General features: G+C 42.3%; 1 protein-coding gene across 1 annotated transcript in view; it reads right to left on the bottom strand.

The window, feature by feature from the left end:
* Positions 1–22,382, bottom strand: part of kcnk17 (potassium channel, subfamily K, member 17) — a 46,346-nt gene that overhangs the window by 7,948 nt on the left and 16,016 nt on the right. Inside the window, exons 2-3 of the mRNA XM_072280130.1 lie at positions 4,048–4,162; positions 1,065–1,231 (exon numbers count right to left, since the gene is read on the bottom strand). Coding sequence (XP_072136231.1) covers positions 1,065–1,231; positions 4,048–4,162 — 282 coding nt within the window. The remainder of the gene's footprint in view (positions 1–1,064; positions 1,232–4,047; positions 4,163–22,382) is intronic.

Below are 22,382 nucleotides of genomic sequence, written 5' to 3'. Positions count from 1 at the left end.
CTGTGAAAGCACTGGTCTTTTTCTGTTACCTTTCACATCTGTTAGATCTCAATTTGCCTATGCATATTGCTCCAGATCCCACAACACACTTAATTAACAAAATTCACCAAGGATATTGCCAGGAATGAAGGGCTTGAGCTGTAAGGAGAGGCTGAATAGTCTGGGACTTTTCCCCTGAAATGTAGGAGGGTATGGGGTGACACTATAGAGGAAATAAAATCGTGAGAGACATGGATAAGGTGAATGGTCACAAATTATTTCCTCTGGGGAAGAGAGCCTAAAACTAGAGGGCATATGTTTAAAGTGAGAAGGGAAAGGATTAAAGGGGGACCTGAGGGGTAGGTTTTCAAACAGAGGGTGGTGGGGAAATGGAACAATTTGCCAGAGGAAGTGGCTGCAATTAAAGTTAAAAAAAAAACCTATTTGGACAGGTACATGGATAAAGAAAGTTTAGAGCAGGGGTTCCCAACCTGGCAACTACTTACATCTCAGTTAATGATAGGCGTACATGTCATAAGAAAGGTTGGGAAACACTGGTTTAGAGGAATATGAGAAAACACAGGCAAATGGGATTAGCTAGGTTAGACCTGTGGCCAAAGGTCCTATGCCTGTGCTGCATATGATCAGAATCAGAATCGGATTTATCATCACTGACCTGTGTCGTGAAATTTATTTTTTTGTGGCAGCACTCCAGTGCAATACATAAGAAATATTACCATACATTACAACATAAAATAGGAAAAATATAAGTATTGCGTTAAGAAAGCAAAACAATGTTTAGTGTTCATGAGTTCATGGTCCGTCAGAAACCTGATGGTAGAGGGAAGAATCTGTTCCTAAAATGTTGAATGTGTGTCCTTGGGTTTCTGTGCCTCCTCCCTATAACTCTATGACTCTGTTTTTGATCTCTCTTATTATCTAGATTGCATCTTCTATATGTTAATGGATGGTGCGCTTGTCTATGCTGGAGGGGATATGAATGTCTGCTGCAAGTTCTGTTAGAACATTAGATTTTCGGCAAGACCTCTCCCACCTGGGGGGCACCCATTGGATGTGATGCTTACCCTGTGGTTGCTTGATTTCTGAGCATTTTTCTCCAGCCTCTTCATATATCCATTCATACTTCTTCCGAGGTGGTTCAAGAAAGTTAGATTCAAAGGGATTCCAAATAATGCATAAAATACACAGAAAACCTGCCCTCCTACAGTGCTGGGAGAGAGGTTCCCAAAGCCTAGAGAAAAGAGAAAAATTGAGCCTGCTTCTCTGTGTTATACTTACTACTATATGTTATACTTAAGTTATACATACTTACTACTGTTTGGAGGTCTCTATGTGGGCAACTGACTAAAATCTTGGCCATGAATGAAGATTTTAAGGAGATTCAAGCAACACACATAAAAATTGCTGGTGAATGCAACAGGCCAGGCTGCATCTATAGGAAGAGGTACAGTCAATGTTTCGGGCCAAGACCCTTCATTAGTCCTGACAAAGTGTCTCGGCCTGAAGTGTCCACTGTACCTCTTCCTATAGATGCTGCCTGGTCTGCTGCGTTCACCAGCAATTTTTATGTGTGTTGCTTGAATTTCCAGCATCTGCAGATTTCCCGGAGTTTGTGTTTTTAAGGAGATTGTTTCTTTTCTATATGTATATTTATTCAAGAGATAGGGGTTTCACAGGTTGAGCCAATGTTTATTGTCCATCCCTGGTTGCCCTTCAGAAGATGGCAGTGAGTTGCCATCCTTGAGTTGTGAGAATGTCCGCAATGCTGTTAGGGAGGGGGCCCCAGTATTTTGAACCAACAACAATGAAGGAATAATGGTACAAGTCAAAATGATATTTGGCTTGGAGGGTACTTCCAGGAGGTGGTCCCGATGCCTTTGTTGCCCTTGTCGTCCTAGATCAGGGTTCCAAACCTTTTTATGCCATGGACCTCTACCATTAACCAAGGCCCAAGTTGGGAAACCCTGATCGAAATGCTGGTAGTTTAGAAGGAGCTGACAAAGGAGTCGTGGTGATTTTCTGCAGTGGATTCAGCAAATGGTGCAAACCTGCGCTGCTGTGTGTTGGTGAGGTTAGTGAGTGGCTGTAGATGGGGTTCCTATGTCCTGTACCATGTTAAGCATCTCGAGAGTTTTTGAAGCTGCACCCACCCAAGCCAGTGGAGATCCTGATATTGAGCCCTGTGGATGGTGGACAGCCTTTGGGGAGTGAGGAGGTGAGATACTTACTGTAGGATTGCTAGTCTCTGAGCTGCTGTTGTAGCCACATTGTATACATAGCTACTCTAGTTCAGAATCTGGTTTTTGTTACTGATTTTACTTACTTGTAACATTTACCAAAAGGAAATGAGCAGGGTTTCAGCATTTAAGGAAGAGCGTCAGCATATCCTTCACTCAGACAGTCAATGCTGGCCTTCCCAGCAATGTCAGCACCCCAGAAAGTAAATTACATACAGAAGAGCTGAGGGTGGGAATACTAGAACTTAAAACCTTGAGAGCTGAAACTGAGCTGGCAGGGCCCAAAGGGCTAAATGTTTGCCTTCTATCATGTAGCAAGTTCAAGTATTAGTCTCCTTAAAACCTACGTCTCTGACAAAGATTTTAACCGTAGAATATAGACAGTCCAGCACAGGAACCGGCCCTTCAGTTCCTGATGTCTGTACCAACCACGATACCAAATTAAACTAACCCCACCTGCCTGTACGTAGTGGACCTTCCTTCATTCTCTGCCTTTCCTTGTGCCAAGCTGAATTCCACTTAAATTGTGGTGTCGTGTCTGTTTCTATCTCCTCCCCTGGCAGCCTGCTCCAGGTTCTTCAAACTGCCTGTGCAGGGAAACTTGCCCCACACATTCCTTTGAATGTGTCCCCTCTCATCTTAGACCTATGCTCTCTCAACTTTGAGCTTCTATCCTGGGAAAAATATACTGATTGTCTGTCCCACCTAAGCCTCACATAATTTTATGTACTTCTAGTAGATCTCCCTTCAGCCCCCAAACCTTCAGTGAAGACTGTACGAGTTTGTCCAACTTCTCCTTATAGCTAAATCCCTAGTCCAGACAACATTCTGGTGAATCTCTTCTGCGCTCTCTTTAAAACCTCCACATCGTTCCTGTAATGTGGTGACCAGGTGCTCGAAATGTGGCTTAACCAGCTGAAATATGATTTCCCAAGGTTTATACTCAATGCCCAAATGAAGAAGGCATGTATGCCATATGCATTATAAATAGTGTTACTTCTATGATTCAATTCACAAATGTTCTGTGCATTAGCTTGTGAAAAGTGACGGGGTCACCCCCAGAAATTGCAACGGAATTTACGAGGTATTTCTCATCATCACTGACAGACAGCTTCAATCGCCAGAAGCAAGTTTCAACATGGGATTTTTCAGCCGTGTAAATGAACAATCAATAACTTTGAAAGAGTGAAGAAAAAATATAAGGACATTGACAAGACTTGAGAACTTAGAAAAGTTTGAATAGATTAGGACTTTTTTTTTGCTGGAGCATAGGAAAATGAGCGGGGATTTGATAGAGGTATACAAAATTATAAGGGTTATAGATAGGGTAAACGCCAGCAGACTTCTTCCACTGAGGTTGGGTGAGACTAGAAGTACAGGTCGTGGGTAAAGGTGAAAAGTGAAATGTTTAAGAGAAACATGATGGGAAACTTCTTCAGTCAGAGGGTGATAAGAGTGTAGAATGAGCTGCCAGCAGAAGTGGTGGACGTGAATCAATTTCAACATTTAAGATAAATTTAGAAAGGAGCATGGATGAGAGTTTATAGAGGGCTATGATTCGAGAGCAGGTCGATAGGAGTAGGCAGACTAATAATTTGGCATGGATTAGATGGGATGAAGGCCTGTTTCTGTGCTGTTGTGTTCTATAACAGTCAACAAATTAAGTGCACGAGATACCTAAAATTTCTCAATTGCATTGAGACTTAACTTGACACTTTACAAAAGTAAAAATATCTACCTCAGAAAGGCAAGTTGTTTTGAAAAAGAAGATGTCAATTTAAACAGATGTCCTTAAAATAGAACTCCTTACCTATTGTAGTCACTACAGTTCCTGCAAAGAAAAATGAGCTACTGAAGTCCCAGTTGCTTGGGTTCGTGGAGTTTCCTTTTGGGTTTACACCTTTCTCCCAGGCATCTATAATAATCTTAAATACATGAGAGAAAAGGGGATAATGAAACATTTCTAAAGCCATCAGAAACCTGAAAGTGTTGCTGAAAAACATTGCTAATCATCCTGTGGGAAACAAATTATATTCATGAACAGCAGCACGGGTCATAAAGAAGTCATAAGTATTACTTGCATAGAACATAAGACCAGGGAAATTATGATACAAATTTATAAAACATTCCTTATCTTATAGCTGGAGTTCTGTGCACAATTGTAGCTGCCACACGATGAGAAAGATGTGATCACACTGGAGAAGGTACAGAGGAAGTCTAGGTTGGAGAATATCAATTATGAGGAGTGAATGAATAGGTTGGATACATTTTTGTTATGTTTTTTAACTTCAAAACAGTAAACTAATTCAAAGGAAGGCATGGAGGTCCAAAATGCCGGTCTAACTTGGAACTTACTTTAAGTGAGGTATGCATGTATCACTTGGTAATGTGATGATGTATGCAAGTCACATATTTATACATATAACCCGTAGTGAATTATTTAAACAAACAAGAATGCTTAATCAGCCAATGTAGATGCAAGATTACTCAAATATTATTGACATATTAAATACTCAACAACCTTCCTTGGAGCAAAGAAAGCAGAAGAGCCTCATGTGAAGGGATATACCAGATTAAATCCCAGATACCTTCTGATGTCCGCACAGTTGATTAGTGGTTTGAAAAGTGAGAACCCTGCATAACCAATTGACAAAAGCTTTCATTTCAGGGAATTCAGATTGAAACTCTCTAATCTCACATTCTGTGGTCTGACAGTTTCTACAGCCTGGCATATTTTCAATCTGTAATACAGATCTGTATCAATTAATTCCAAGATCTAAGATCTAAAATGAACTAAGACCTGTATTAATATGCAGCTTTCCTGAATTGGAAATATTGTTGGCAGAGATCTTAATGTGGAGAGTGACTAAAGTGACCATACTTAAAACATAAAACAGTTCTCCTGCTCAGAAGAAGATGACCGGGAGTAGTATCAGTGGTTTGGCAGGTTCCAAATTTGCTGGATTGAGAGTCTTAATCCATATCTAACTTGTTGGTTATGCTTAATAGATTTCTATTTAGTGCCTAGACATTCACACAGAGGAAACAGTTCAACTGCTCGAGGAAACGGTGCATGCACTCTTCGTTGTGACATGGATGAATTTCAATCCCAAGGAGGAGCAATGACTTTGGAATCTGAAAGTGAGGTAGCTCAGAGATCCCAGGTGAAACCCTTGCAAGTCAAATTGGCTTGGGTACTGACAATTGAGACTTCAGAAGACCATTTGCCACTTGAACCTATTTCTACTTGCAGGGACAGGAGGACTAAAGGATGAGTATTTTAATTGGCATAGCGTCACTGGCAGGTACAGCATGCAAATAGGTCTTTCACTTGTTCCCACTGAGACCATGCTACAACCACCCACCCACTTACTAATCCCAAACCTAATCCCACTTTATTCTCTCCACTTTTTCATCAATTTCATCCGACTCCTTCCACTCACCTACACACGAGCAGCAACTCACAGTGGCCACAATCTACGTGTCTTTGGGGTATGGAATTCAGGGCATTCAGAAGAATGCAAACATGCAAACTCCACACAGACAACAGGTTTGAAATCAAAAATGCTGGAAACACTCGCAAGTCAGGCAGCATCTGTGGATAGAAGACTAAATGTGGATATCCAATAATGAGCTGTACACACAGAGTACAAGTGCAAATCCCTCCGCGCTGAACTGGTCCGCCCTGCAAGGTTGCTGCCTAACTGACAGATTAAGTTGGATTTCATTGTTGGCAGTGTCAGGTCATTCATATTGAATCTTTGTAAACCAGTTGGTCCATGTTTAAAGAAGATTAAAATGTCAAGAGCATGGCCAGAAAATATTCTAAGAGCTTTGCGGAATGATGGGGTGGAAATGATGCTATAGCTATTAAATGGCGACTTGTATCACATCCATATCAATGGAGCCACTCAGGGAAGCAGCCTCTAGAAAGGATAACTGCAATAATGTAGCTTTGGTGAAGATTTTCCAGATTATTGAATGCATTGTTACTAGTATTTCAATGGTCTTGATGAAGGATCTCAGCTCAAAGTGTCAATGAATCCTGAAGAAGGGTCTCAGCCCAAAACATAAACTGTTCATTCATTCCCACAGATGCTGCCTGACCTGCCGAGTTCCTCCAGCATTTCATGTGCGTTGCTTTGGATTTCCAGCATCTGCAGACTTTCTTGTGTTTACTATTTCAATACTTCCAATTTTTTAAAATGTTAGATCCCATGATAATAAATAAAAGTGACGATGAATTTTCCAGTGAATCAGGTAAGTTAAAACCGAGTATGCGAATCTGGATTTCTGTGAGTTGAGAGAGAGTGCAGGAACCAGAGCTTCAGTGAACATAAAGGGAATGCCAGAATAGGGTCCCAGACACTGGAAAAAAGACCAATGGAATCAGGGCCTGGCTGAATGGGAAGGGGTGCAGGAAATAGGTCAATGTGGGTGGAAGACAGAATCAGAAATGGAGCAATCAGTCTGTTGGGAATATTTTATAGATCACTCCCTCTCAGTAGCAACAGAGCAAGGAGCAGATCGGTAGGCAGATCTTGGAAAGCCACAAAATGGACAGGGTTGTTGTCATGAGGGACTTCAACTTCCTTAATATTGATTGACCCATCTTTAGTGCAAGAGATTTGTTGGGTGTGGCCAGGAAGTCATAGTCATAGTCATAGCCATACTTTATTGATCCCAGAGGGAAATTGGTTTTCATTACAGTTGCACCATAAATAATAAATAGTAATAGAACCATAAATAGTTAAATAGTAATATGTAAATTATGCCAGTAAATTATGAAGTAAGTCCAGGACCAGCCTATCAGCTCAGGTTGTCTGACCCTCCAAGGGAGGAGTTGTAAAGTTTGATGGCCACAGGCAGGAATGACTTCCTATGACGCTCTGTGCTGCATCTCGGAGGAATGAGTCTCTGGCTGAATGTACTCCTGTGCCCACCCAGTACATTATGAGGTGGATGGGAGACATTGACCAAGATGGCATGCAACTTAGACAGCATCGTCTTTTCAGACACCACTGTGAGAGAGTCCATTTCCATCCCTACAACATCACTGGCCTTACGAATGATTCCTGATACAGTATGTAGACAAGCCAGCTAGAGGAGAGATCATAGTGGATCAGGCAACAAATCTCTTGGTGGGTGAGTATTTTGTAGGCAATGGACACAACTGCCTGACCTTTAGCTTAGCCTTGGACAGGAATAGGAACAGATTGTATGGGAAGGTAATTGGGGGAGGGTTCATTATGATGATATTAGGCATGAACTTAAGAGTGTAAATTGGGAACAGATGTTCTCAGGGAAACGTACAATGGAAATGTGGAAGTTGCTCAGGGTGCACTAACAAGGGGTACTGGACAGGTTTATCCCTTTGAGGCAGGGAGAGGAACGTAAGGTGGAGAAACCATGGTTGACAAGAGAAGTGAAATATCTAGTCAAGAGGATGAAGGAAGCAAGGATCAGACGGGGTTGTTGAGAGATATAAGATGGTCAGGAAGGAGCTTATGGAGAGACATAGGAGAGCTAGAAAGGGACACAAGAAGGCCTGAGGTGTAGGATTAAGGAAAACACTAAGGCGTTCTACACGTATGTAAAAAACAAGGGGACTACTAGAGTGAAGGTAGGACTGATGGGGGATAGAAGATGAAACATGTATCTGGAGTTGGAAAAAGTAGGGGAGGCCCTTAATGAATACTTTGCTTCAGTATTCGCCTGTAAGAGGGACTTTGATGAATGTGAGTTCAGGTTAATATGCTGGAACATGTCGAGGTTAAGAAGGAGGATGTGCTGGAACGTTTGAATAAAATTAGGATAGAGGCCGGATGTGATATAGCCTGTTTCTGAGAGGAGCAAGGGAGGAGATTGTTGCACCTTTGGTGATGATTTCTGATTCCTCACTGGCCACAGGAGTCGTACCAGAGGGAAGTTAACAGGGATAATTCTGTGAATTATAGACCAATGAGTCTTACATCAGTGGTGGGAGAACTATTGAAAAGGATTTTTAGAGACAGTATTTGGAAGCATTTGGAGAAGCATTGACTGATTAGAGATAGTCAGAATGGCTTTATGATGGGCAGTTTGTGCCTCATGAGCCTGACTCACTTCTTTGAGGAAGTAAATTGCTGACAGTAAAAAAAATTGCTAACGGTAGAGCAGTGGATGTGGGTATGTCATTTTTAGCAAGGCATTTGACAAGGTTCGCCATAGTAGGCTCATTTAGAAAGTCAGGAGGTATGAAAGCCAGGAAAATGTTGCTGCGTGGATTCAGAATTGGCTAACCCATAGAAGGCAGAGAGTGGTAGTAGATGTTCTGCCTGGGGGTCCATGCGTAGTGATGTTCTGCAGGGATCTGTTCTGGAGCCCCTGCTCTTTGTGATTTTTATAAATGATTTAGATGAGGAACTGGAAGGCTGAGCTAATAAATTATTCGGCATGGACTAGAAGGGCCGAGATGGCCTGTTTCCGTGCTGTAGTGGTTATATGGTTATGGATGACATAAAGATTAGTGATGTAGTGGATAGTGTAGAAGTTGGTCGTACAATAGGCGATTGACAGGACATAGAACTCCAACAGGTACATGAGGCTCTTAATTAAGTGGCTACTGTGTGTACGACTGGGATTGTCTTACCTATGCTGAAACAGGATCTCAGTGGATAAAATGGAGCACAGGAATCAAAGGCGTGGTGTGCGAAAAGGAGTGCATAGATCAGGATCCCAGTGGAAGGGGAGTGCAGTATCTACATGTCAAATCAAAGGATTTAATATGTTGTGCTTGAAAGGAGAACTGTGCTGAATGATATTTAAACTCTAAGGCTTGCATTGTCCTGAGGCAGCTGCAACTTGGGTGAGACACACATACCCATTTCCTTCTGCTGTGTTTGGTTACCAAGGAGGTCTGGAAAGAGATGCAGACTTTGTCATCTCATGCCTTGAGTTGCACAGGGCTTTGTGTTATGTCAGGTACTGCCAGGCTCACACCCTGAGTCGAACACAAGCTGCCACTGTAGCTTTCTAACTCAGTGAGAGACACCTTCCAGTCTGCCTGAACTTGTGCTGGTCTTGCAGTGCAATGATATGTCCACGGTCCAAATTTCAGGAAAATATATTCCAAGGAACATGATCTCATGCTGCAAGGGACACTGAAGGAGGGACAGCTGAGTGAGCAAAGCAGAGTTTAAAGCTCTTCCTCCACCCCACCCCCCGATGCACATTGAGCAACTGGAACTAGTGCATAAACCCTCTCCCACAAAACATTTAGAAAGGAAGAACTGATGATCTGCTAATATAATGTGAACATCCCGGTAAGTGAAATGATCAGACTATTATAGGGAATGGCAACAAATAAATGTACTGCATTTTATATTTGCAAATATTATTAACAAGGTATATGTTGGAGTAGAAGATTAAGAGGCAAAGTAAATACTGTCAGGGATGAAATTTTGGGTCAATGATTTAGATGGCCGGTAGATTCCCTGTTTGTTTCTATAATTCATTATATTGGGCGTTTTCTTTTTAGTGCATTCTGAAAGATGAAAGTGTTTATAGAACATTGAAACGTATAGCACAGGAACTGGCCCTTTGGTCCTCAAATGTCTGTGCCAACCATAATGTCAATATAAGCTGCATATTGGCCTGTGCACGGTCCCTATCCCCGATTCCCCTACCTGTTCATGCACCTGCCTCTTAAATGTTGCTGTGCTATATTCCCCCACCACTGCCCCAGAGGCATATTCCAGGTATCTACCACTCTCAGTGTAAACAACTGCCGAGCTGGGAAAAAGTCTCTGACTGTCTCCCCTTTGCCTCATTTAAGTCTTATCAACATTTAACAGGTCTTCCCCCACACTGTGACACTTCACCGAAAATAATCCAAGTTTTTTCAGCATCTCCTTCAGGTTAATATTCTGAAAGGACTGAAAACACTCAATGGTATGTGCTATATTTTGCCAGCCAATTGTCTCCCCATCTGCCATACCTATTTCATCATATGTCTGTCATCGTGGAATGATAGAACTGTTACAGCATGTTAGACAGGCTCCTTGCAGCACACTTCCATCAGTTCCAATGGCTGACTCTTTCCTAACACCCTCTTCCCTCATGTGGTGATCTAATTTCCTCCTGAGGGCTCTGTATGACTCTATTTTGGTTCCCTTGTAGTGAGAGACTGGCAGCTCATTACCATATTCAGCATAAAACTGATTGTACTGCATACTTGCACTTAAATTTGAGTCCCCTAGTTTCTTGAAGTATTTGTAATGAGCTCTTCTAGCCTGCGTGGGGTGCCAGAGAGCATTAGGCTCTGAAGGTTTTTAGAGAACCTTAATCGTTTAGAGTTCCTTGTGTTTTTCCCAAGCAACTCACTCTTTGTATTAGGTCTCCTGATGCCTTCTGTTTAAGCTTGTTAGGTTTACTTTGATAGGCTCAGAGAGTCTGTGTTATTTGTATTGTTTAAGCAGATGCCGGATTAGTCCTAGTATTGGGAATGTTGTTTTTCGCGGTGTCACTAGGTTGAACCACCAATGTTCATTTGGAATTATTACGAATAAATCCTCGGCACTGTCTCTACAGCAAGTCTGTCTTTCCTCTGCACTTGTGTTCCGATATTGCCAGTGCACATCGTGACACTGTTTGCTAATGGGAACAGCTTCCATCTAACAACCCAAAACAAGATGACGTAAACCCCTATTAACACTTCTCTTAACCTTCTTTGCTACAAAGAAAGCAACTCCACCCTCTGTAGCCTAATGTAGACAATGTTCTGCAATAAACAGTCTGCAAGAGCAACTCAGCTGGTCGAGCAGCAAGAAAAGGAATTTTCAGTATTTTGGGTTGAAATTCTGCATCAGGACTAAGAGTGGAAAGGGGAGATATCCAACATAAAGAGATGAATGGGAGTGGTGAGACAGGGGCCAGAGGAGACTCATAGAATGAGGGTGTGGATAGGAGGTGAATATTGAAGGTCAGATTGAGCCAGATAGCAGTGGGGGGGATATGAAGTTAGGAGGTGGAGACAGATGGATAATAGTTGGGGGCAAACAAATGAAAGGAAGGTAACATCAGGATGGAAGAGGGGAGAATGAAGGTGGAAACAGCTGCTGGAGGGTGATAAACAAGAACACGAAAGCCATCCATGCTGGGCTCTGGTAATTAAGACCAAAATTTGATGCAATGTTCCAGTCATGAGAACCATTAGGAAAGAGGGGAATGTAAAATGGAATGAGGACCAGATGGGGGAGAGGGAGGGCAGTTGGGTGAAATGCGTGTGTAGTAGATACATGGAGCTGGAATGATGAGGACGAAAATGGCTGGTGCGGGCCTGCGAAAGGAGACAAAAGTAGGTTATGAAGAAGACTGAATGGGAGCATTGGTGGTTATTAAAGGTAAGGTATTGGAAAATTCGATGTCCAGCCATTGGATTTTAGATTACCCAGGTAGGATATTAGATGATGTTGCTGTAGTTTGCATTGGATCTCACCCTGGCAGTGGAGAAGGCCAAGGATGGACAAGCTAGTGTGGGAATGGGGAGGGGAATTAAAACAACATGCAACCAGAAACTTGGGATGGCTATTGAAGAAAATGATGAATCTTCTCTATTCACTCCTTGACGTTCATATCTGTCCTAAAAAACAAAACAAGATGCAATACTCCCGTATGGGTCCGGCTGGTATTTTTTGCAGCCTCACCCTACTCTCTCTTCTGAACTCTAGGCCTCTGTTTGAAATTAGGATTTGAAATTAGGATCCTATCTTACTAACTACACACTAAACATGCTCGGCCACTGGATTGCTCTAATCCTGCTCACTATTTAAAATTATGTCTTTTAACCCATATTGTCTCTTTTTCCACTAAAGTGGATAATTTCACAAGTGAATACTAGCTTGCATCAGCTATTTGTCTGTCCATTCTGCCAGTCTAAGTACATTGTCTTCCAGTTTATTAATATCATTTGAATCGGTTAACACATGACCAAGCTAAGTGCCATTCACAAATATAGAAATTTTACCCTGCATGGCTATGCCCAAGTTATTAATAATATCAAAACTTCTGGCCACACTATCATCACCACTGTCTATAACTTCCTATTCTTAAAAACAACCATTTACCTCCCCCCTCTGCTCCCTGCCTTTAAGACAATTATTTATTTATATAAGAACACATCAAAAGGATGAGTAGGCCACTCAGCTCTTCAAGCCTGCCCCATGATCACTCCTGATCTATGCTGATCCCAACTCCTCTTTAGTGCTAGTTCCCCATAATCCTCAATTCCTTGATCTTTCAAACACTTATCCATTTTCACCTTAAATATGTCAAATGATCTGGCCTCCACCACCTTCAAAGGCAGAGAATTCCAAAGTCTCACTACCACCTGAGAGAAGAAATTTCTATGCACCTCAGTTTTAATGACTATCCTATCAGGGAAATGTACAATGGAAATATGGACATTGTTTAAGGAGCAGTTATATGGGGTTCTGGTCAGATTTTCACAGGGCAGGGATCTGTTCTGGGACTCTTGCTCTTTATAATTTTTATCAATGACTTAGATGAAGAAGTGGAAAAGTGGGTTAATAAGTTTGCAGACAAAACGAAGGTGGGTGGTATTACGGATAATGCAGAAGGTTGTAGATTACTATAGGACATAGATAGAATGCAAAGCTGGGCTGAGAAGGATGCAGAAGCTTTATATAAAGGGTGCAGTGGAGATTTACGAGGATGATGCCTGGATTAGAGAGCATGTCTTATGAGGACAGGTTGTGTGATCCAGGGCTTTTCTCTTTGGAGCGAAGGAGGATGAGAGGTGATTTGATGGTGTACAATACGATAATAAGTATAGACAGAATGGACAGACAGAGACTTTTTCCTAGGACGTATGTGACTAATATGAGGAGGAATAATTTTAAGGTGCTTGGAGGAAAGTGTAGGGAGGATGTCAGAGTGGTTGGTGTGTGGAACATGCTGCCAAGGGCGGTGGTAAAGACAATAGGGGCATTAAAGAAACTATTTGATAGACATGTGGATGAAAGAAAACTGGAGACCTCTGTGAGGGGGAAGTGTTAGATTTATCTTCGAGTAGGTTAAAGGGTCGTCACAACATCGTGGGCCAAAGAGACTGTACTGTGCTGTTGTGTTCTATGTTTTATCAGATTACTTCTTCACTAGCACTTTACCTTTTCCACCTACCACCTCCCAGCTTCTTACTTTATCCCTCCTTCCCCACACACCCACCTTCCCTCTCATCTGGTATCATCAATCACCTGCTCTCGCCACCCTTTTATTCTGGCTTCTGCCCCCCTCCTCTCCAGTCCTGCTGGAGGGTATCAGCCCTTCTCTGACTATTAATTGCCCTCTAAAAATGCTACCTGACATGCTGAGTTCCTCCAGACTTTTGTGTATGTGTGCTCCTCTTCTTTTGCAGCTATGTCTCCTTGTTCATTACTCTCCCACTATTGGAGACATTTTTTTTATCATCTACACTGTCAAGCCCTCTAGGGATTGTATATGTTTGAATAGGGTCACCCTTCTTTCTTCTAAACTGTAAACGATGTGTAGACAACACTTACTGCATATTCCTTACATTATCTATCTCTGTCGCCTCGATAAAAATTTCCAATGGATTACCTAAAAAAAATAATTTGTTGTCAACAAATCCAAGTGGCCTCACTTTCATTACTTCTTCCATGGGCTTTTTTTTTTGCCTAAGTTATCCTCAAATGTTCTTCTAGTGGTCAACTGAATGATGCTTCCCTGGGTTTCTTTGTTTCACCCATTTCCTTAGAGAGTGACGAATACTACAGACTCACAAGAGACAGAAGATGCCAAAATCTGGAGCAAACAACAAACTGCTGAAGGAATTCAGTGGTTTGAGCAGCATCGGTGGACGCAAAGGAATGGTGGAAGTTTCAGGTTGCGGTCTTGATCAGGATTGAGAGTGTAGGGGGGAGAGAGCCAGTGTAAAGAGCTGATAGGGAGTGGTGAGACAGAGGTTACTGTGTGACAGGTAGAACCGTGTGAGGGGAGGGTTTGGTAATGTTGTCAGGTGGAACCAGGTGGTGGGGTTGGGGAAGGGAGAGGAGTTTTGAGACAGAAGTGGGCGGCCAATAGGAAACAGGAAATGGGGGCGGGAGGAAGAGAAAAGACAGACGGTGTCAGGTGATATGAGGAGAGGACCATAAGATCAAAAGGGATAGGAGCAGAATTAGGGCATTTGGCCTGTGCTTTGCCATTTCATCATGGCTGATCCATTTTCCCTCTCAACTTCATTCTCCTATCTTCTCCCCATAACCTTTCATGCACTGACAAATCAAGAACTTATCAATCTCCGCCTTAAATACACCCAATGACCTGGGCTCCACAATCACCATTGGCAACAAATTCTACAGATTCACCACTCTCTGGCTAAAGAAATTCCACCTCATCTCCATTCTAAGTGAACATCCCTCTATTCTGAGGCTGTACTCTCTGGTCTTAGATTCTCCCACAAGGAAACACCTTGTCCACATCTTCTCCATCTATGCCTTTTAACATTCGATAGGTTTCAATGAGATCCCCCCTTATTCTTCTAAATTCCAGTGAATAGAGGCCCAGAGCCATCAAATGCTCCTCATACGATAACCCTTTCATTCCTGGAATCATTCTCATGACCTCGTCTGAATCCTCTCTAATGTCAGAACATCCCTTTTTAGATAAGAGGCCTAAAACTGCTGACAATACCCCAAGTACAGTCTGATCAATACCTTATAAACCCTCAGCATTACATCCTTTCTCTTGTATTCTAGTCCTCTCAAAATAGTGCTAACATTACATTTGCCTTCCTCACCACCATCTCTGCCTGCAAATTAACCTTTAGGGAATCCTGCACAAGGACTCCCAAGTCCCTTTGCACCTCAGATTTTTGAATTTTCTCCCTGTTTAGAAAATAGTTTACACTTTTATTACTTCTACCAAAGTGCATGACCTTACACTTCCCAACACTGTATTCTCCCAATCGTCTAAGTCCTTCTGCAGACAGCCTGCTTCTACAACACTACCTGCTCCACCTATCTTCGTACCGTCTGCAAACTTGGCCACAAAACTACCAATTCCATCATCTAAATCATTGACATTTGGTATAATGACAACTAAAGTGATATGAACACCGACTCCTGCAGAACACCATGAGTCACTGACAGCCAAGCCCTTTATTCCCACTCTTTACCTCCTGTCAATCAGTCAACGCTCTATCCATGCTGATATCTTTCCTGTCTTATCTTGTTAAGCAGCCTCATGCGTGGCACTTTGTCAAAGGCCTTCAGAAAATCCAAGTTCACAACATCTATTGATTCTCCTTTTGGAAGAAGGTAGAGATATACGATTGGAAGGTGATAAATAGAACTAGATAAGGGAAGGTTTAGAAAAGGTAGACCAAGGAAGAAGAAACACAGGTGGATAAAGTGGGTGATGGGCAGATGGTAGTCAGTAATGAGGGCAATCTATAATATCTGAGCACTCAAATGAACTTGAAAATAGCTAGCAGATGTCAGTTTTCATGAATAGGCCAGACTGTAAGTTCAAACCCAGTTAGAATTCTTATTAATATTCCCTGAGCCAGTTTATTTCAAAATGAAAGTCACATCAGAACACATTCACAGCTAAAATTTAGCTTGACTATAGCTCCCTGAAATTGGAAACACAAGTGGATAGGGTAGTAAAGAAGTTATACAATTTCCTTGCCTATGTCAGTCGTAGGATTAAGTATAAATGTCGGGAAGTCATATTGCAGCTATATAAAACGTTGCTTAGGCCACACTTCGAGTATTGTGTGCAATTCTGCTTGCCACACTTCAAGAATGATATGGAAGTTTTGTGGAGAGTGCAGGACAGGTTTGCCAAGCTAAAGGACAACTTCTATCCCACTGTTTAAAGACTATTGTATGGTACACTAGTATAATAAGGTGAACTTTGGACCTTGCCACCTACCTTGTTATAACTTGCCTCCTATTGTCTACTTGCACTGTACCTTCTCTGTAATACTAACACTTTATTCTGCATTCAGTTATTGTTTTACTTTGCACTGTTAGAATGAAATGGTCTGTACTTACAGAGACAAGATTTCTTTGTTCCTCAGTACATGTGACCTGGATTGGAGTGTATTAGATATAAGGAGAGGTTGGACACACGTGAATTGTTTTCTCTAGAGCGTGTGAGGCTGAGGGGAGAATTGATAAAACTATACACAATAATGAGAAGAATTAATAGCTTAGACTGTGAAAGACTTTTTTTCCGGGTGAAAGTATGAAATACAAGGGAGCATAGACTTAATTTGAGAGGGTGAAAGCCTAAAGATTTGCAAGGCAAGATTTTCACACACAGAGTGATAGGTGCATAGAATGCACTGCCAGAGGAAGGTTCAATAGCAACACATAATGAGCATACGTGCAGAAGCATGCACAATCAGGCAATAGAGGTTATGGATAAAGTGCAACAGATGGGATTACTGTAGACTGGCATCATGCCTGGCATAGATACGGTAGGCTAAAGGACAAATCTTACGTTGGACTGTTCCCTGTTCTTAAAAGAAGAAAACAGGTGCAGGAGTAGGGCACCCAGCCTCTGAAGCCTTCCCCACTGTTCAATATGACCATGACTGATCTACGCCCGGCCTCATCACCTCTTCTCTGCTAATTCCCCATAACCTCCAATCCCTGATCTTTCACAAACGCACCTACCTCCTCTATAAATACTCCCAATGCTTCAGTCTCTACAACTTTATGCAGCAGATAATCCAGACATTAATCACTCTTGTTGAGAAAACAAATTGTTGTGATTTGAATTACTTGTCCTTGTTTAGGACTTTCTCACTTGTGAAAGCAGCTTGTCATCTCTCCCATTAAGCTGCCTTAGGATTATATATGTTTCAATAAGACTACCTTTCATTCTTCTCAACTTTACAGAATATAGACCAAACCTGACAAGCCTCACATCTCAGCAGTCTCATTTGGACTGTTTCCAATGCTACCATATCCTTTCTCATTTAAGTAGACCATATTTATGAACAGTACTCCAGGTGAGCTTTCACCACACCCTATACAATTGTAATAGAATTTCCCTATTTCTGAACTCCAACTTCTTTTACAATTAGGCCAACGTACTGCAATTTGCTCTCATAACTACTTTTTGATATTTGTCCTTTAACTATGACTGAAATGATGAAGTCCAAGTGGCCTGAAGTGTTTTGCAATTCTCCCAAAGCTTATGCTGTATTTTGATTTAATCATTTCTCTTATTTTGCTGCTATTTTGCACCTAGTGGCGATAAGCAAAACTGAATTTATAATTGGAGGCAAAAGAGACTTCAGAGGTTGGAATCTGAAGCAAACTATGAGCTGCTGGAGGAAAGGGTTCAGGTGAAAGGTCTTGACTCTCCATTTCCCTCCATGATACTGTGCGGCCTGCTGAGTTCTTCTAGCAGCATTTTTTTTTGCATTAAATTTATTGACATTTTTTTGGGTGCAAATACGGCATTAGAGCAACTAGATTTAACTTTATTTAAAGGCAGGTGCTGCCACCTTCTGGTATCTTCTGCCATTACATGATTACAGCTCCATGTAATAGTCTTCATATGAAGTGCCAATCTTCAGATGCTTTGTATGAAACATTCTCTTCAAGAACACCTCTGTGTCAATAACTGAGACAATTTCAACAGGGTTGGAATAATAGTGGCCTTGTTTCCTGCCCTAAAATGGTGAATGCACTTCAGAGACAATTTAAAAGACTGTGAAGTACTAGGTAAGTTACTAATGTCATCAACGGTTTGGTTTGGTTGCTATGGTTGATTTTATTGTCACAGTGAAACACATTCCATACTGACCATTTTATCACATTGATGTAGTACAAGGGAGAGAACAACATCAGAATGTTGAATATTATGTTACAGTTACAAAGTGCAGTGCAGGCAGCCACTAAGATGCAAGGCCAGTAAGGTTGATTGTGAGGTCAAGAGTCCAGTTATCATAGACGGGGTCCAGTCATGTAACACCAGGATAGAGGCTGCCCCAGAGACTGGTGGTGCGAGCTTTCAGGCATTTTTATCTTCTGCCCAATGGGGGGGGGGGGGGCGGAGGGGGAAGAAGAGAGTATGACCAGGGTGAGCGACATCTTTGATTATGTTGTCTGCTTTACTGAGGCAGCAAGAGGTGTAGACAGAATCCTTGTAGGGAAGGCTGGTTTACAGGTTGTGCTGAGCTGTCTTTACAGCTCTCTGCAGTTTCTTGCAGTCTTGGGCCAAGTAGTTGGCATACCAAGCTGTGATGCATCTAGATAGCATGCTTTCTGTGGTGTATCCATCAAAATTGGCGAGGGTCTTTGGGGACATACCAAATTTGTTTAGCCTTCTGAAGAAGAAGAGGCGCACCACCAAATGGTGACAAAAACAACAGCAGACTCTGGAAGCCTTAAATGAAGTCAATGCTGGGATGGCTCAGCAGATCAAGCAACATCCATGGAGAGAGCAGAAAGTCACCTTTTCAGGTCAATGAACTCTCATTAAAAGCTAGTCTCTGCAAAAAGAGGAGGAGGTAGAGAGAACAAAAGGAATATTTGCACTATGGTGGAGACCAAGATTAAATAGATTTCAGAGGTCGGTGGGTTGTTGATAGCCTAATGAGTGAAGTGAAGGCTAGTTAATGATTGCATTACAGAATCATTGAGGATGAAAGCAAATCCGTCAGTACACATCAAATATTAACCATCCATTTACAATAGTCCCAATAGATCTTAGAGTCGTACACCATGGAAACAGGCCATTCGGCCCAGCTGGTCCATGCTGGCCAAGATGCCTCATCCATGCCAGTCTCATTTGCCAGTATTTGGTCTATAACTGTCTAAACCTTTTTAATCCATGTACCTGTCCAGCAGCCCTTAAAAAAATTGTTACTGAGCCTGCCTCAATCATGTCCTCTGGTAGCTCATCCCTTATTTTATTCTCTCCACATTTTTTTCAACTTCCCACAGACTCTGCCGCTCACCCACACACCAGTGGCAAGTCACTGTGTCCAATTAACGTACTAACCCACATGTCTTTCGGGCGTGAGAGCAAACTAAAACACCTAGAGTGGTTGCTCACAGGGACAACGTGCAAACTCCACACAGATATCACCGGAGGTCAGGATTAAACTGAGGCAACAACTCTACCAACTGTGGAACTGTGCTGCCCTAAATGTAAAACTGTCTGGAGAAGATGTAAGTAGAGAGATTTGACTGAGTTCATTAGAGAGCAGGAACAAAACAAGAAAACAAGCCATGTTGCGAGAGTGGAGAAAAGGGAGTTGTGGAAATATGAAACAAGGAGTAATACTGCACAGAAACAGGCTATTCAGCCCATCTGCTCCATGCTGAACAAGATTTTCAACCAAACTAGTCTCATTTGCCTAAGTTTATCCATATCCCAAAAACTATGCCTTTCCTATCCATGTATCTGTCCTACTGTCTTTTAAAAGTTGTCATTGTACCTGTCTCAACCACTTCCTCTGACACCTCATTCCATACATTTACCACCCTCTGTGTAAAAGAAATTTGCCCTTCATGTTATGATTAAGTCTTTCTGCTCTCACCTTAAATCTAAAAACTCTAGTCTTGATTCCCCATCCCTGGGAAAAAGACATTACATTCACTCCATCAATACCCCTTATGAGTTTGTACGCCTCTACAAGATCACTCCTCAATCTTTTACACTCAAAGAAAAAAGTCCCAGCTTGTGGAATCTTGTTGGTCCCTGTAAGTTAGACCCTCTAGTCTGAGCAACAATCTTGTAAATATATTTCACACTTTCCGTTTTAATAACCTATAGCAGGCCAAACAAAACTGAACACACCGCCCTCACCAACTGACTGTGGACTTCAGAAAGGGGAAGTTGTGACAGCCATACATCAGTCCTCATTGGTGGGGGGGGGGGGGCGCGGTCAACAGTGGAATGGGTAAGTAGCATCAATTTCCTGGACATCAACATTTTTTTTTATTAAGTGCAATCGTGAACAATAGCCAGATCAGAAATGCTGATCAAGTCAACTAGTTCCCAAAGAGAACTCTGATAGGTCAATCAGATGGTTCACTGCTGCTCAGTGATAAAACACAAAAATATCATATGTAAAATTAAGAAACATTAAAAAATAGTAGAAATACTGCAGTCATGATGATCATGATGAAGTCTGCTGGAGAGAGACATTTATACACATGCTCTCCTCCATATACAAAGAGATTGAAGGATAAGGTTGCAGGGTGACAAAACGTGGCAGGAGCACTTGGAACTAGAAACTAATCCGTACCGGGAGAGAACAGCACCTGTTCTTTCTACACTGTTCTCCAGCAGTTTAAGGACTAAGTCCAGCCGGAACATAACTCACAAGTGCTCTTGAAAGTCAGGTATTAACCCTACCTACCAACAACCAAGCATTTCTATCCTGATCCCCTTCATGATAGCTTATGAAGAAGCATGTGAATTCCCTCCCAGAGATGATAGGTGTTTGTGCACTCGACTCTTGAAGGCTTAGACCCCATCGTCGCAGATGTTTCCAACCACAGCACCTGGAAGGCCGTTCCAAATTCTGATAGCACAGTGAAGGAAGCTTCTATCCAGTGTGTAAGTTCTCGCATCAGGCATAGAAACAGCATGAACAGGCATAGATAAACTTGATCGTGTGGTGCGCCGTCTCTCATAAGATGAAGGCAGCATGGTGCGAAGGTCTGCAGAGCTGTGGCTGGTGTGCATTTTGTATAGATGATCTATTCATAGAAACATACATAGAAACATACATAGAAAATAGGTGCAGGAGTAGGCCATTAGGCCCTTCGAGCCTGAACCGCCATTTATTATGATCATGGCTGATCATCCAACTCAGAACCCCGCCCCAGCCTTCCCTCCATACCCCCTGACCCCTGTAGCCACAAGGGCCATATCTAACTCCCTCTTAAATATAGCCAATGAACTGGCCTCAACTGTTTCCTGTGGCAGAGGATTCCACAGATTCACCACTCTCTGTGTGAAGAAGTTTTTCCTAATCTCGGTCCTAAAAGGCTTCCCCTCTATCCTCAAACTGTGGCCCCTCGTTCTGGACTTCCCCAACATCGGGAACAATCTTCCTGCATCTAGCCTGTCCAATCCCTCTAGGACCTTATACGTTTCAATCAGATCCCCCCTCAATCTTCTAAATTCCAACGAGTACAAGCCCAGTTCATCCAGTCTTTCTTCATATGAAAGTCCTGCCATCCCAGGAATCAATCTGGTGAACCTTCTTTGTACTCCCTCTATGGCAAGGATGTCTTTCCTCAGATTAGGGGACCAAAACTGCACACAATACTCCAGGTGTGGTCTCACCAAGGCCTTGTACAACTGCAGTAGTACCTCCCTGCTCCTGTACTCGAATCCTCTCGCTATAAATGCCAGCATACCATTCGCCTTTTTCACCGCCTGCTGTACCTGCATGCCCACTTTCAATGACTGGTGTATAATGACACCCAGGTCTGGTTGCACCTCCCCTTTTCCTAATCGGCCACCATTCAGATAATAATCTGTTTTCCTATTTTTGCCGCCAAAGTGGATAACTTCACATTTATCCACATTAAATTGCATCTGCCATGAATTTGCCCACTCACCCAACCTATCCAAGTCACCCTGCATCCTCTTAGCATCCTCCTCACAGCTAACACTGCCACCCAGCTTCGTGTCATCCGCAAGCTTGCAGATGCTGCATTTAATTCCCTCATCCAAGTCATTAATATATATTGTAAACAACTGAGGTCCCAGCACTGAGCCTTGCGGTACCCCACTAGTCACCGCCTGCCATTCTGAAAAGGTCCCGTTTATTCCCACTCTTTGCTTCCTGTCTGCTAACCAACTCTCCACCCACACCAATACCTTACCCGCAATACCGTGTGCTTTAAGTTTGCACACTAATCTCCTGTGTGGGACCTTGTCAAAAGTCTTCTGAAAATCCAAATATACCACATCCACTGGTTCTCCCCTATCCACTCTACTAGTTACATCCTCAAAAAATTCTATGAGATTCGTCAGACATGATTTTCCTTTCACAAATCCATGCTGACTTTGTCCGATGATTTCACCGCTTTCCAAATGTGCTGTTATCACATCCTTGATAACTGACTCCAGCAGTTT

This window comes from Mobula birostris, chromosome 2, assembly GCF_030028105.1.
Source record: "Mobula birostris isolate sMobBir1 chromosome 2, sMobBir1.hap1, whole genome shotgun sequence".
NCBI classification, from domain to species: Eukaryota; Metazoa; Chordata; class Chondrichthyes; order Myliobatiformes; family Myliobatidae; genus Mobula; species Mobula birostris.
Note: the sequence above shows the minus strand (reverse complement) of the source record. Positions and strands in the feature narration are given on the sequence as shown.